Source organism: Hydractinia symbiolongicarpus, chromosome 1 (assembly GCF_029227915.1).
Source record: "Hydractinia symbiolongicarpus strain clone_291-10 chromosome 1, HSymV2.1, whole genome shotgun sequence".
NCBI lineage: Eukaryota > Metazoa > Cnidaria > Hydrozoa > Anthoathecata > Hydractiniidae > Hydractinia > Hydractinia symbiolongicarpus.
The window spans coordinates 7,456,692-7,473,232 of NC_079875.1; the positions used below are offsets into that span (position 1 = coordinate 7,456,692).

Here is a 16,541-nt window from a genome sequence, read left to right on the forward strand (position 1 = left end):
ATTCCGTTCTCGCTTTGGAACCGACCCAGGAATTTTTTCTATAAATCGACTAGCATCATTTTTAAGAACATTTCTATCGCTTTCCATTTTGATTCTGTAACACTATATGTTGCCAAAGTTCGGATATGTATGCTTTCGCATATCAAAAATAAAATGTCTGTCGCGCCAACATTACATGATTTATGCAGGATAATTGAACGATCTTCAAACGTAAATATCTTCAGATATTTACGTATGAATTAGAATTAGAAAAATAGCAAGTTGGGAATGTTATTATGTATACAATTATGTGATGAACAATCGAGTATATGTTTTCCATATTATAAATGGTCATTGCAGTAAAATTGATGACCCTCCCCCAAACACACTGGACTGAACTATTAAATTTTTGTTCCTGAAATTTCGGATAGAGAGACAGGGATGAAATCAATTTCACGTTTAACATACACGTTGCAAGTCCCCTCCAATGGAAAAAGTGTTAGTGATGGCATACGCATGCGCGGTACGGAAAAGAATAAAAATGTTATAATGTCTTTGTTTTCTATAGGATAACTCAGCATGGACCCTTCAACAAGACGAACAAATTATGCACTGGTTTAGCAATTCACCAAAAGACTGGGAACCAGAGTTGCCACAAAATGTTTACGTTTGGGGATCTGGGGCTCAAGGACAGCTGGCGGAAATTAGTCCCGGTCGATTAGAGCCTGATTTGGTGCCTTCCTTTACGCAAGTTCGCGAGATTGTGTGTGGTCAGAACTGCACGTTTCTTATCCAAACTAACGGTACAGTGCTTGCTTGTGGAGAAGGAAGCTATGGGAGGTTAGGCCTTGGAACGTCTGACGATGAGCCTTCATTAACACCAATTACAGAACTTCAAGGTAGAATTTATGTCTTCAGAACAATTTGTGTTTGCTTATTTACATTTTTTATCTTTTATCAGTTTGATCACATGCTTTGTATTATAATGGTCCACTTTTTCACCGTTGAGATTTTAGGCCCTGTTTTCAAATTTTATATGACTAATCCTAATTTTGTGGGCGAATCTTAAACACTTATCAAAAACAGAAGTGTAATTATTAAGGTCACTTTTTTTTAGGCTATATCATAGTACAATTGGCCACGTCGTTAGGTAGTGATGGTCACTCACTTGCAGTGGCAGACACTGGTGAAGTGTTCAGTTGGGGTGATGGCGATTATGGGAAGTTAGGGCATGGAAATAGTGAACGACAGCGAAAACCAAAACAAATTTTAGCATTACAAAATCAACACGTCATTCAGGTAAGTTTATTTTTGTCTGTTGGTTGGTTATTCGTTTGGTTGATTAATTGCTTGGTAGTATTGAATATAATGAATGTAATTCCAGAAGGTTATATAAAGATACCCTGTATTTCGTTAGGTGGCATGTGGTTTTAAACATTCCGTAGCAGTCACTAATGATGGAAAAGTTTTTACATTTGGTCTTGGAGAAAATGGCCTGCTTGGCGACGGCGGGAATTCACCAAGAAAAATTCCACAACATGTGATGTCTCTTAAAGATGAGCACATTGGACAGGTACATAAAAACTGTTCTTTAGTTTTAATGATGCTGTCACTAAGTTCACCTTAAATATATTTTTTTAAATTTGTTAAAAGCATATATTTTTGAAGCAGCATTCAGGATTCAATAGTGAAATTTTATCGGGTGTAAAAGGGTTGGATAGATAGAGGTTTTTGACCATGTTAAACTAGCTGGGCATTCTGAAAATAACTCCACTGTTTAAACTAAAAAAGTGCTGGAGTAGATTTAATACACAATTTTGTCTAAATGTCTGCACTTGTATTATGAATACCACGTTTTTGCACCTCTATTTCCACTATTTAAATTGATAAACAGCGCGGTTCTATTTTCTTTAGGTAGCCTGTGGTAAACATCATACTCTAGCCTTGACGTCTGATGGTTGTAGACTGTACTCATGGGGGGATGGAGACTTTGGAAAGCTTGGTCTTGGCTCGGATACTTCAAAATCAACTCCGAATCTCGTTGAAAGTCTCCGTAATGTTGGACTGAAGAAAATTGCTTGCGGTTCAAATTTTTCTGTTGCGCTTGGAAATAACGGAAGCCTGTATACATTTGGACATCGTAAGTAACCAGTGGCTGATATGTGCTTTTTAACTTGAGCTCCCAATTCCTCGAACCTCCAATAACTCGAACTTCCATAATTTAAACTGTTTTTTATTTTCACTTGAACTTTCTCTAATACTTTCTTATAAAACCCACTCTAACTCGCATCCCCTATAACGCAAACATTCGCTAAGTCAAACTAATTTAATAATCCCCTGGTCTAAAATACTCGCGATAACTCGAACTCGAAAGGAAAACATTTAAAAACAATATAAGAAAGTTACTGTTTTTCGTTAAAAAAAATAAATTGCTCATTTGAAAGAGGTACGAACTTTCTTTACCAGCAAATTTCAAAGCACATTAGAACATGTTCTTAATGAATATATATACAGTGTACTATTTCTTTTACTCGAAGTGTTTTCTTTGTTCGTTAGAGGTGCGAGTTACTATTTTGTTGAGTTTATCCCTTTATTAAACTTCTTTTTGGAAGAAAACTAGTAATTGTGCTAAGCATGATTTTTATTTCGCAGGGAGTATTTATGTTTAATATTGCACGAAATCAGGTGAGTAACTTGAATTTATACCCCCGTTTCTCACACAAACAATCATTTTTGCTCCCCTGATACACGTGGCACGTAAACATAACAAAATTAAAAAAAATGTGTACCTTTAAAACATTCCAATTTTACTCTAACCACGTATAGATTTCCTGGTGTGATCTCTTAATGTAATTTTTTCTCTTCTGCAGCAAACTTTATTGGAAATCCAGATGCTGCAACGAAAGATACATCTATTCCGCAAGTAGTTCAACCACTGTCCGGCCACCCAGTCACTGATGTTGCCGTTGGGTGTGAGTTTGTGATCGCTTTGGATAGAGACCAAAGTCTTTGGACATGGGGAACAAACTCTGAGGGACAGTTAGGAATCGGAACCAATGAGCCCCATTATACACCATGCTTTGTGAACATTGTAAGGGATAAGAAACTAACAAGAGTCTCTGCGGGTAAGTGTTGCTCTCAGTATTGCTTGTTCTATATACCTTATTCGTACTAATATTTGCGCGTTATAAATTTCTCTACAAATTACAAGGAAAATATTAAAAGTCAAGTGTTGGATGCGTTTCTTTTATGTTAACTGTAACATTATATTCTTGAGCGTATGCACGAAAATCAGTGCGCGTGAAAATTACAATAAGTAAAAAAGTACGAAAAATGTCTACAGTCGGTGACTTCTTCCGTAACAATAAATTTTTTGATTTATGTCCGTTTCCACAAGTAGTAATTTCTATATGAGCTAGTCATTGTTTACAGCGGAATTAGGAAGATGCTGTCGTCAGCATTTCCATTTTGCTTAAAATTTGGGTCCTTTTGTGCCCTGACGTGGATAAGTACGATAAGCGCACACTGCTTAGTTAATCTTACGCATTTACAGAATTGAAAAGTGATTTCAGTGCTTTTATATGCACTTCATTGCAGAAATAGAAAGTTAGAATCCACCTATGTGTTACGCAGTATATGGAACTTTCAGTTTTCTTGCAATTGCTGGAATCTTGAATTTACTGGAATTTAATTTATTTCCTTGTGTCGGGAAATAAAAATTGCTTCCCGCCGTACTTCGTACCTTCTGTAAGAAAGAATCTTTTTGACATCTTCGTTATTAATAAAATGAAGTTTTTCTTCTTTTAAGGTACATCCCATTGTGCAGCATGGTCTGGTGCACTGGTTTGTGCTCGTCTACCGTTAAATTTAACACTGGGCACGCCTTCCCATATTCCACCATATTATCATACGTTGCAAAATGTGGAGCTTACAACAGTTCGTGGCCGACTTCAGGTGTTGTGGAAATTTTCAGAAATGGTGCACCAATGTTGGAAGTTAATGAGTTTAAATAGAATGGAGGTAAAGCGTTATTTGTGTCCACCAATCAGTTTTCAAGTAATCTAATCGTGTTTTGTGTCCGCCAATCAATTTGCAAGTAATTATAATCGTGTTTTGTGTCCGCCAATCAGTTTTCAAGTAATTATAATCGTGTTTTGTGTCCGCCAATCAATTTGCAAGTAATCATAATCGTTATTTGTGTCCACCAATCAGTTTTCAAGTAATCTAATCGTGTTTTGTGTCCGACAATCAATTTGCAAGTAATTATAATCGTGTTTTGTGTCCGCCAATCAGTTTTCAAGTAATCATAATCGTGTTTTGTGTCCGCCAATCAATTTGCAAGTAATCATAATCGTTTTTTGTGTCCGCCAATCAATTTGCAAGTAATGATAACCCTTTTCCGTGTTCACTAATTACATTCCAAGTAATCACAATCGTTTTGTTTTCACTTATCACATTATAAATAAATATAAATCGTTTTTTGTGTCCGCCAATCAATTTGCAAGTAATGATAACCCTTTTCCGTGTTCACTAATTACATTCCAAGTAATCACAATCGTTTTGTTTTCACTTATCACATTATAAATAAATATAAATCGTGTTTTGTGTCCGCCAATCAATTTGCAAGTAATCATAATCCTTTTCTATGTTCACTAATTACATTCCAAGTAATCACAATCATTTTGTTTCCACTAATCACATTATATTATTGTTTTTTGCGTCCATAGCATGAAATAATTTTTGTTCTTTCATCCATTCATATTGAAATTCCTAAGTCTTTTCTTGCCCATCTTGTAATGTAAGGAAAACTCAAAAGAGCATATTTTTGAGAACTATTGCAGGTACTACAATCGTAGACATAATTATTGAAACAAATGCAGCCTGTATGTACAAAACAAAAGGAACGAATGGCAAATACTCTTCTGCCATGAGGCATCAAAGCCGCCTGCTAAAATACACGATTTTAATATAGAAACAACGTAACCAGTGTTGGAGGCAAAATTCGAAAGTAACCTTGTTTCATTAAAGTTGGAATGATTTGCTTTTGGGTCTTTTTATATATTCACTAAGCAAAGGGAATTTTTTTTTAATATGTACTTTGTGTACTATTAGTTAGAGAAATTGGGTATTGGTGACTCATACTCTTCCATAACCAATGAGAAGGTTTTATGCTTTTAGCAGGACCAGTAGCGATAGGTTTATCTTGACCAATGGTGTAACTTTGATCCATTTTGAATATATATTATTTTACTTTTATCTGATTTAATAGCATCTTATTTTAGTTTATGCAAGATGCTGTATCTAATATCTTCCACGATGGAGTGCTGAGATCTTTACTGACGATGAGAACACACTCCCTTCCGTTGGCGCGTGCATTGAGAGCAAGTTCTTCACAAACTAGAGTAGCTACACCAACGATTTCAGTAAAACGATTTGATACGAAGTGAGTACTGTTTTTTTAATCGTATGAAATCTTGGACTAAGCACCATTTTTTGCTGTTGTAATAGGTTGTTAGGGAAAAGACCCTCTGGTTCGTGTTCAGCACTTAGGCGATTCGATTTATCCTTTTTTTGAAACGTGTTGTAAATCCTGCTCTAATGAAATTTTAATGCTGAAGATCACTTATGCTAAAAAGACCATATTAAAGTATTCTTGTGATTCGCTTTTTTTTTTTTTTTTTGAAATAGCAAAATTGGTCCGCGAAAACATTTTAAGGGTGTATTTTACAGAACGAAATTCCCTTGTCAGTACGAATTTAAACGTGGTTAATGGCATCCTGCAGTTAAGATAGTGAATAAAGATTCTAATAGAAACATATAAGCTCTATAAGATTCCCCATTTTGTGACATTTAGCGTCTTTGCCGTTATGACTAACTTTGCAGCATGGTTAGCGCAAGAGTTTGCTCACTAACAATGTATTAAAAATGGTTTTTTATAATAGGGGGAACCCGTGTAAACCTGTGTTCAAACAAGTTGCAGAGCAGATATTAAACCTAAAACCCCCTGATTCCTTGTTGTTGACTAAAGCGTGGAAAGTTAAACTTGTGAATGAAGCAGCTGACGATGCAGGGGGTGTGTTTGATGAAGTTGTTACTCATATCTGTATGGTAAGTTGTGTGTTTTTGTGAAAAAGTTTGTTTGTGGTAAGCGCTTGGTGTCACGACTGAAACTGTAAATGCTCTTTGTATAACATTGAAATATCTTTTGGTCAGAAAGTTTTCTAAGAAATAAAAATTGTTAATTGTGTTTTAGTTTTTATTCTTCTTCTAAGTTTTTTGCACATCTAAAAAGAATATAATTTTCTACGTCTTATAACCAGCCTTTTGCCCTTCATGAATTTTTTTTTTTTTTTTTGAAATGGAAAACAGCCTTACTATAGACTAAATTGTGACCCACTAACAACCCTACATAAGATATGTCAGTAAAAAACTTCTGGTGTAAAATTGACAATTTTATTTCCAGGAATTGGAAGAAAGAAAAGAAGTTAAGCTTCTCATACCAACACCAAACAGTACAGTGGATGTCGGTTTTAACCGTGACCGATTTTTGCTAAATCCAGCAATGACGTCATATGAAGCATTACGTCATTTCAAATTTCTCGGCATTTTAATGGGTGTATCGATCCGCACTAAAAAGCCGTTGAATTTACATCTCGCACCGAGTGTTTGGAAGCAGCTCGTGGGGATTGAGTTGAAATTGAGTGATATTGAGGAGGTAGGCGAAGTCCTAGTTTTGTAGTTATCGTAAGCGTTGGAGGTGTGTTTTGAAGCAGAAGTAACCCCACTCAGTGAAAATAAAGTCTTACCTAAGGGTCTGAATTATTTCATTTTTAAAGAGGCTCTAGTTCAAGATCCTGGACCAATTTTTTAAAATTTTTATCAGCGTTTTTATTAACATAAGTAAACTACACTACCTTAGATTTTTGACCGTCCTTTCTCGCATTCAAACTATCAAGTATACGCCTGACAGGTTTTTGTCAGTCCAAAACAGACCTTGTACCACAACAATTTAGATTTTATAGGATGTATCCAATCCCTTTTACCCATTTTTACATAAAGAACCTCTTCAAATATTGATTTTTAAAAGTTTCGCATAAGTTGAAAAGCAGACATATAGACCTTTGGTCTATAAGATCTCTTTTTTTATTTCTGCAAGCGTGAAGAAAAGTTAAACAAGGTACCGTGTGTTTTCTTATATGATGTCACCTCTGGAGAACTTATATTCTTTTGTGAATATGGACGACTTGTTTTTCTTTAGTACGACGTGCTGTTCGTCCAAAACATTAACATGCTGAAACGTTTGACGTCAAAAATAGATGATTCCAACGCCGACGAATCAATACCGCTTATGTCGTACGTCTGCCAGTCATCCGACGGACGTCTTATACCCTTAATTACTGGTGGAGATAATGTATCACTAAAACGAATGGACTGTCCTCATTATATCAAGAAAGCGACGTCGTATCGCCTAAATGAGTTTTTTCTACAAATTCAGTGTATAAGGGAGGGCTTGACGTCCGTCATTCCGATGCCGATTCTGTCGTTACTGACAGGCAGCAGATTGGAGCAGTTAGTGTGTGGTTGTTACGATATCAATGTAGGAAGCTTGAAGAAAATTGCTCGGTACCGTATCTTTTTTTACTTTTTGTTTTACAGATATGAAGGTTACCTCATTAGGACATTTTCTAAAAGTGGTTCGCCGACCAGACATTTTTAACCAATTAGATATAAGGACATTTTTTTGTTTTTAGCCTATAAAGTATGACAAACGTTTAATTTTAACCAATCAAATTTGCATTTTTAGATACCGTGAATTGTCCGTAAACGATGACCAAGTAAAATGGCTTTGGCAAATCCTGGAAAATTTTACTCGCGATGAAATGGTGATGTTCCTGCGTTTTGTGTCGGGGAGATCTCGGCTACCGGTCAACTTAAGTGACATGCCACATAAATTTCAAATAGTCGGAGCGGACAAGGTACGTGAGTGTGATCTGCGTGGTGTTTTGAAATTTCTTGTTACGTTATTAAATTTCACCCCAATTTCATGAGAAAAATGTCGAGACTAGGAAATTTTTCCTCATTTTTCAAATATGGACAAAAGTGTGAAACAGTCAATGCTCTGCAAGTCGCTACTGTCGCACACACCTAGGCCAGACAAAGAGCGTTGAAAGCTGCTAGTCACATTTTCTAGCACTTCCGCAGACTATATTAATCCACGTCGGGGCCCACGAAGGCCTCGAAAATGTAAAAATAGCCATGCTGACGTTAGCAACAATTAAAACATTTTAAGGTTCTGGACTTAAAAAAATCACCAATGGTCCTAAGTAGCAACAATTAGGTCTCTCTGAATGTGTGGATCTAATATAGAAATATCCTACGCAATTACTTGTGGTGTCGGACTTTGTAAGTAGCTGTCTTGTCTCAACATTTTGACCAAGATTTTTCCTTGTATAGTCTTTTTTTGATTGATTTTGTATTGATGTAAGAGGAAACGCCGTTGTTTTAACTCTTGTTAACACGTTTAGCCTCGTGATGGTTTGCCAACAGCACAGACTTGTTTTTTTGTCTTACGATTGCCGCCATATACGACAAAGAAAGTAATGGCAGAGAAGCTGCGATACGCCATTAACAATTGTCGAGCTATTGATACGGACAATTATATGTTAGAACAAAATGGTATGTTTACATAGCGAGTGGTTTCTAAGTAAGCATTTTTGACTGGTTTCTATCATGTCAAGGGTGAATACGATTCTTCATGCACAAACGCAACACAGGGAAATTATCCGCACTATATGATACTGGGTATCCGAAAAGTTTTTCTTACGCAGGGGTGTGAGCCAAGCAAGCAACGTCGAATTATAACCGTTTAAGATTTTGACTTTAACCTAATAGCCTAAGATCTCCAATCCAAAGTCCGCTGGGAACAAAAAAAAAGTTTGACAAATTCGGAGTGCGTGTTACTTAGATAGAAACAGATCCTCAACTTCTTTTGCTTATCATCTTCGAAATTCAAACCTACTATCCAGTATATTATGTCCAGGGTTGTGGCCAGCTCTTATCAAGTGCTGCTTAATACGAGTATTGCAGTGGTACTAATCCAGTTATACCTTGACGATTTGATAGAAACCGGCCATTATAAATTATACTCACCATGCATCATAATTTATTGTCTTGTCTGTATTTTATCCTTTTGTGGGTTGTTTATTATCTGGACTGTATTTTATTCTTTTGTAGTTAGAATTTAGTCGCATAACATATATTAGGTCTATAAGTTATTATGAATTATTATTTTCGTACTTTTAAACTTTTAAAGAAAGATTTGTGTTTTCATTTTTACCGCAAATAAACATGTGTGAAAATTGTCTTTATTTCTGCCTATCATTGACGATCCAGTTTTCACCGCTATTGAAATGAATTGGGGTTTATGTTCTTACCGCTATTAAAAAAAAGGTTAACGGGTTTATACTTCGTCTGGCTGCCTAAATACGTCGTAAACTAACCTCTGATGATCATGTCATGTATAATATGCTCAAACAGACTACCAGTCTAACCTGGTCTTTTTTATGGATCCAGCTATACTGGCATGGCTAGATCGAGGCTGATTTCCAATCCGAAAATTTGTAAAACGAATATTCCAAATGTATTTGACAAAATATATTTCGGGGAACAGTTCCAGGGATTTAACATCTGTTTATTTGTTATTATTATTATTATTATTATTATTATTATTAAGTCAGAAACATTGTGGTTCCATGTAATATTGAAATCAAAATGACCAACAATGATTATATTTATTAAACAATATATTTCGGAAATTTATTCCATCTTCAGGTCTAAAATATAAAAAACATATTCAGTAAAAACTGTTAAAAACATTAAAATAATAAAGAAAAAAGAGAATCACAGTCTTCGTATTCGTTTCCTTGAAGAATGTCTTAAATCAAACATAATTCCGAAATTTCTTAAGTTTCGTATCCCCGAAAATGGTTGTTTTGACGACAAAGCTGTATTGGAATTTCAACTGAAATTGCTTAGAAAGGAGTTATATAACGCTAAGAAAGATTTGTTATCGGCGGAAGAGAAACTACATGAAAATCGGGAGATATTAAAAATTAAATCATATCGTATCATACCATCAATTATATTCCATACTAGACTCGAAATTCGACAGTTCAGAAGTACACATGCAGATACGCTGAATAAGAAATTGAACAAACTGTCAGATGAGCAAGGAAAACCGTTATTTAATGTGACAAACACAGTAATTTGCTATGAATTAACGGAGAGACTCCCAAAATATGTTATGGAAACATTAGCCTTGGGTCCAAGAAACCCCATCATAGAGAAGTTCAACAAAAATGATGTGTTAACTGGTTTAGATGATTTGATTAGATTTTGCAAAGATAAAAAGATTAACGACGAGCTAATCACTGACATAAATGTTAAGACTTTGGCATACGTTAAGAAATGCAATAAGCAAAAACCATCTAAAAACATTCAAATGACAAAAAAGTATCTAAAACTCAACAACTTGATAGCAGTTCCCTTCGACAAGGGCATCGGCATTTGTGTTATGAAAGTTGAAAGTTATAACAACAAAATGAACGACATCATTGGTTTACCCCAATTTAATAAACTTACATCTAAAAGGAAAAATGAGAAGAACCCTGTGTTCAAAGAAGAAGAAAGAATTACATCTGTCCTGAAAGAGTTAAAAGTGAAGGGAAAAATCAGTGAACAGCTTTATGATAAACTAAAGCCAATAGGAAGTCAACCACCTAGAATCTACGGACTTGCTAAAGTACACAAAAATAACACACCAATGAGACCAGTTTTATCGATGCCAGGTTCTCCATATTACAAACTAGCAAACCAGGTAGCAAAGTGGCTGTCAGTAGTAGATGAATGCAACATCAATTCTTCCACGAAACAAATATCCGATCTAATTACACATCTCCAACTTGCAGAAAATGAGGAACTTGTGAGTTTTGATTATTATTATTATTATTATTATTATTATTATTATTATTATTATTATTATTATTATTATTATTATTATTATTATAATATTCCCGATTCCTTATAGGATAGCTGCACAACCGTTTCATATCGGCAACCGGAATACGAAAAGTTCATGCTCGAGCTTTCAAAATGTGAAATAGGGACCTAATGCACGAAACTTTTATTTTTTAATCAATACAAGAGACAAAAACTGTTGTAAATTGATGTAATAACACTTGTCAAATATTGATAATAATCTTGTCAAATTTGAGAATTACTGTCAAATTTGACAGCAATATTATTAAAACATTCGGCCGTAAGCCGAAACAAAAATGATTTTTAATATGTTGGCCAACATATTACGCAAAAATATAAGGTGGCCAATATATCTAAGAGAAAAAATAAGTTGTGCTATATGTAAAGCAATATATATAATTAAAAACTACTGTAAAGTATATATCCGACTTTAAATAAATTAAACAAACTAAATTATATAAGGGAAAATACAGTTGCCACAGTGCTTTCTCATGTTAAAATAAAAACGAGTTTCCAATCCCGATGTTATCAGATATTACCGCCTGAATCCTTTTATAAAACATCCCGTATAAAAATCAGGGTGATTAGGGTGATTATGAGTAGTGGCAACCTCGTCCCCAGGGCATCCCGGGGTCAGAAAAGATACAAGATGGCCTTGGGACGAGGTTAGAGTAGTCCTTGAAAGAGGACATTTCTTAGTGAAAATGTACGGAGAAGAAATATCCCTTATGTTTAAGGTTGCTACAGTGAAAAACCATCGAAATTTTCATTTGGTTAAAAACTTTTCAGGGAATTATATTTTTGCGCACGTTAATCTTTATTCCTTTTTAACCTGCTGGATGATAAATTTAAATAAAATGCCTTTTTGACCTTATTGTTTTTAAATGGCGTGATTTTTATGTAAAATCAATGACGAAGAAAGATATCGCGCAAGATAATTCCTTGTTCTGGCCCTACGGTTGAAATACAAAAAGTATGTATGGAAGACACCACTAGTATGATGGAACGGTTCTTTGAAATAAAAAAAATATTATGACTTAAAGGTTTTAGTACAAATGTATATTGGAAATTCAAATTGACAGAAGAAATTGGTAAGTAGCACTTGTTATTTGAAATTTCAATCTGGCTTACTCTCCATAGACAAAATAATTAAAGTATTAGCATAATTCAATTAGTTTCTTTCCCAATCAGAGTGTTGGTTTCAAAGCTTCACCCAAATTTTCATTTTGCTTATGGTAAGGGAAGTCCAAAAGACAGAAAATCCAAAATACAGAAAACTTATAAAGTTTCGAATATTTTTGTCCAGGTAACAATGAATAGGTTAATAAGAGAGAATTTGAGAATCCGAAATCTTGTGAAAACAAATCTGAAAGTCAGGGGCGGATACATACCACGTCAAAGACGTTAAGTGACGAAGGTACATTGTCCTGTATAACGGACCATGTCAATCGAGAGGGCACAGTAGTGCGTAAAGTTCTTTTTATGTAAAAAACGTGCGCAGACAAGCGGGAGTTATTATAAAATAGGGGACCGACAGCTCAGGGTGCTGCAGGGCCAGGTCTGGGCGTTGTATCTATTTCAATTTGCATGCTGCGTGATTATTTTGACGAATATAGCCTGTGGTAGTGTTTAAGCGGTAGTGTTTGATTTTCGATTGTTTTTCGATTGGTTGTCCCTACTCTCCGGTGAAGGATTCCAAGTATCGTATGTAGAGAACGGATGTGTGTGGGTAACTTCTGAAGTTTTGTTAATTTGATTTCCAATTTATCTGTAATCCTTGTAGCGGAAATCCCCTCGTTTAGATTTTGCAATGAAGGCTTCATACACTATTGATTGTTTTAGTAAAGAAGTGGTAAGATTTGTGTATGTCTAAAGAAATTTTAAAACACATGATAAACATTTTTTTTATTCATTATTTTCAATATACACAGTCAAATAGAAATAGGCCTTCAAGAAGAGTCAAATAAACCGATGCTAACATCTTGTGGTATTTTATCATAAGTAAGTTTATCAAACTTAAATAGGATACTTCCGTGTGTCTGTCTGTGACTTTTGCAAAGTGGGTTTTCTTTTTCGTACTTCTCTTTAACAAAGTCTATACCACACCACCTCTAAAATTCTTTTGCAATCTACCGATTTTTACGTTAAAACGATATCGACATCAGAGAAAAGTATTAAGGTTAGTGAAGGCATTGTATTGCACTGTTAAGTTTTAGAAGTAACCGACTGGGTAAAGGGACTACCTAAAACTAACTAAGGACTAATTTTCTTAATCTGAGTCAACCCACCTGATTCAGAACAGGCCTGCCTAATGACTTCATCTATTTAATCACCATATGGAATGTCTCTTCCCGTTCGTCGAAACACAAATTTGTATATATTTTCTTGATCAGTCAAAACATTTTGGTGCATTGGTGGGAAAGTTTTTTATTTTTTATAATCCTATATCTTTCTTTGCTGATAAAAACTGCGCAATCCAATACATTACTTTGTACAGTAGCTTTTCACCATACAATAAAATTGTAAAAAAGCTTTTTTGTGCATCCATGATTCATTGCTGACGGCATCAAAATTCGAAAGACGTATCATTGACGTTTATAACAAGACTGGCGTCAAGGTTGTAGTGTATTAAGATTAGTGGAAACGTTATACATCACAGTTTTAATTTTAAGCCTACTTGAAGAAACGAGTGGAAATAACTGACGCCATCTCCTGTGTGTGTAGCAATTCGAAAAAATTTTCTAAAGCTCGGTCAACCTAACTATTTTGGAACAGATAGCTAACGACGTCATCAAAAACTTTTCTGATCACGATATCAGTTCAACCGTTCCTCAAAAACATAATATCGTATCTATTTTCTTGATCAACATTTAAGGCTCTACACAATAGAGGCACCGGTTGAGCATATTTTTCAAAAAATTTTTTGTAAAATAGAAACATTGCTGATGTAAGCAATAATTCTTAAATCTCTTTAAGTGCTAATCAAAACCGCGCGATCCTATAAATTAATTTGATCAGAGTTTAAAACTCCACACAATACAGGTAACACCTAAAAATATGGTTTTTACATCGACGGGTCATTGCTAAAGGTCATTAAATGTCAAAGGGCCGATCTTTTTCCTAAATGAAATTTTTTCATGGGCCTTATCAACTAGTTTTTATAAAAATTTATGGAACCCATCATTCATTTTCGCGCACCAACATTTAATTCCATTCGTTAATCGATCAATTCCTTAGTGAACGCTTAGCATGGATTATTACGCACACGTTCCTACTACTTTTATCCATTTATAACTCCCTGACATTACTCTTGACACGATCATAAAATATATCTTAAGTCTAGTAGCTAAAGTCCCTCGTTCAGATTTTTCAATCGAGTTTTCATTTTAGGGGGGGGGGGGAGACGTTCAAAAAAGAGGGGTCTTTATTCAAATTTTTACACTTCGTCTCTATTGCAGTTTTTTAGGATACCTTATTTTACCGATGTATCAAATATGAGAGATTGTGTTTAGTTGTATTAACGAAATTTCTATATTATAATATCACCAGTGAAATTACCTTTTAATAAAAAGAGCAAACAATAGCAGTTATGGATTTTTTATATACTTTTACTATCGCCTCGAATAAACGCAATTAAATTACGTACACGTAAAGTACTATTCAAGACAACTAAATACTTGTAAAAATTAATAGTATCTTTAAAACAAAAATCACGAAAACTCGACACTTTAAAGAAGAAATTTAAAGAAGACTAGATGCATTACTGTAACCACAATTTTAGTATTGAGGAGGGGACCTATAATGACTACCCGAGGCACCCCCATGACGGGCGCCGAGTAAAAAATTTTTAAATTTTGCATCTCTAGATTGGCCGAAAATGCCCTTCCAGACATCAACGCTCTCATGGTTCAATGTTAAAAAAACGATGAATATTTCGATATTTTTGTAATTTAGAAAAGCTGCATTGTAGTTGCATCAAAATGTCGATAAAAATTTTCCATCAGAAGCCGAAAGATAGAAAGAGATACATATTCCTTTTTTTAGTAGGAAAGTTATTATGCCCTCTATGACTACATAGTCTTTCCGATTATTTCCGGCCATGTTATTTTTACCTGAAGTTATAAATGACTTCACAAAAGCCTGGCAATTTTCGTGCACAACTTGAATATTTGAATTTAAGTGAACGTAAATTATACAGACATTGTGGGAGAAGCTGAAACATGCCGCTGATATGTTGTTGTTAATTGTCCAAAATCGCCCACACGAACAAGATATGTATGGAAAGTCGGTAACAGTTGTAGAGCTAACATATATATCTCAACATAAGAAAAAAATTCATACTGCATTGATAAAAATATAGAAACAAATAAAGGAGGAATTGGCAAGCTTCTTTTTTAAGGTATTGAAAGAGACGATTTTCCTATTTTCAGTAATAACGGTGCAGCTATCATACATATTACAAAAAACAGAATCAAATCCATACATGTACAGAGATAATTAAAATAATTACCGGTTGTGCGGCTATCCTACATATCGAAAAGATAGTAAAACGCAATTACATCGATACATGTACAGAGATAATTAAAATAATTACCGGTTGTGCGGCTATCCTACATATCGAAAAGATAGTAAAACGCAATTAAATCGATACATGTACAGAGATAATTAAAATAATTACCGGTTGTGCGGCTATCCTACATATCGAAAAGATAGTAAAACGCAATTAAATCCATACATGTACAGAGATAATTAAAATAATTACCGGTTGTGCGGCTATCCTACATATCGGAAAGATAGTAAAACGCAATTAAATCCGTACAAGTGCAGAGATAATTAAAATAATTACCGGTTGTGCGGCTATCCTACATATCGAAGAGATAGTAAAATGCAATTAAATCCATACATGTACAGAGATAATTAAAATAATTACCGGTTGTGCGGCTATCCTACATATCGGAAAGATAGTAAAACGCAATTAAATCCATACAAGTGCAGAGATAATTAAAATAATTACCGGTTGTGCGGCTATCCTACATATCGAAAAGATAGTAAAATGCAATTAAATCCATACATGTACAGAGATAATTAAAATAATTACCGGTTGTGCGGCTATCCTACATATCGAAAAGATAGTAAAACGCAATTAAATCCATACAAGTGCAGAGATAATTAAAATAATTACCGGTTGTGCGGCTATCCTACATATCGGAAAGATAGTAAAACGCAATTAAATCCATACAAGTGCAGAGATAATTAAAATAATTACCGGTTGTGCGGCTATCCTACATATCGGAAAGATAGTAAAACGCAATTAAATCCATACATGTACAGAGATAATTAAAATAATTACCGGTTGTGCGGCTATCCTACATATCGAAAAGATAGTAAAACGCAATTAAATCCATACATGTACAGAGATAATTAAAATAATTACCGGTTGTGCGGCTATCCTACATATCGGAAAGATAGTAAAACGCAATTAAATCCATGCAAGTACAGAGATAATTAAAATAATTACCGGTTGT

General features: G+C 34.6%; 2 protein-coding genes across 3 annotated transcripts in view; both read left to right on the top strand.

Annotated features, from left to right (window-relative positions):
• The window catches only part of LOC130635597 (probable E3 ubiquitin-protein ligase HERC1), a 43,108-nt gene extending 33,761 nt beyond the window's left edge, over positions 1–9,347 (top strand). For both annotated transcript variants that reach the window (XM_057444978.1, XM_057444969.1), the window contains exons 51-62: positions 548–878; positions 1,097–1,278; positions 1,397–1,552; positions 1,894–2,119; positions 2,850–3,104; positions 3,788–3,999; positions 5,262–5,422; positions 5,922–6,087; positions 6,443–6,694; positions 7,238–7,602; positions 7,784–7,955; positions 8,505–9,347. In XM_057444978.1, the coding sequence (XP_057300961.1) occupies positions 548–878; positions 1,097–1,278; positions 1,397–1,552; positions 1,894–2,119; positions 2,850–3,104; positions 3,788–3,999; positions 5,262–5,422; positions 5,922–6,087; positions 6,443–6,694; positions 7,238–7,602; positions 7,784–7,955; positions 8,505–8,669 (2,643 nt within the window). In that variant the 3' untranslated portion in view covers positions 8,670–9,347. The remainder of the gene's footprint in view (positions 1–547; positions 879–1,096; positions 1,279–1,396; positions 1,553–1,893; positions 2,120–2,849; positions 3,105–3,787; positions 4,000–5,261; positions 5,423–5,921; positions 6,088–6,442; positions 6,695–7,237; positions 7,603–7,783; positions 7,956–8,504) is intronic.
• Positions 9,348–9,853: 506 nt separating this feature from the next.
• LOC130635620 (uncharacterized) lies at positions 9,854–13,412 on the top strand. Its single transcript, XM_057445002.1, has 2 exons — positions 9,854–10,960; positions 11,066–13,412. Exons 1-2 carry the CDS (start codon positions 10,283–10,285, stop codon positions 11,147–11,149), a joined length of 762 nt encoding a protein of 253 aa, XP_057300985.1. The 5' UTR covers positions 9,854–10,282; the 3' UTR covers positions 11,150–13,412.
• The last annotated feature ends 3,129 nt before the right edge of the window (positions 13,413–16,541 follow it).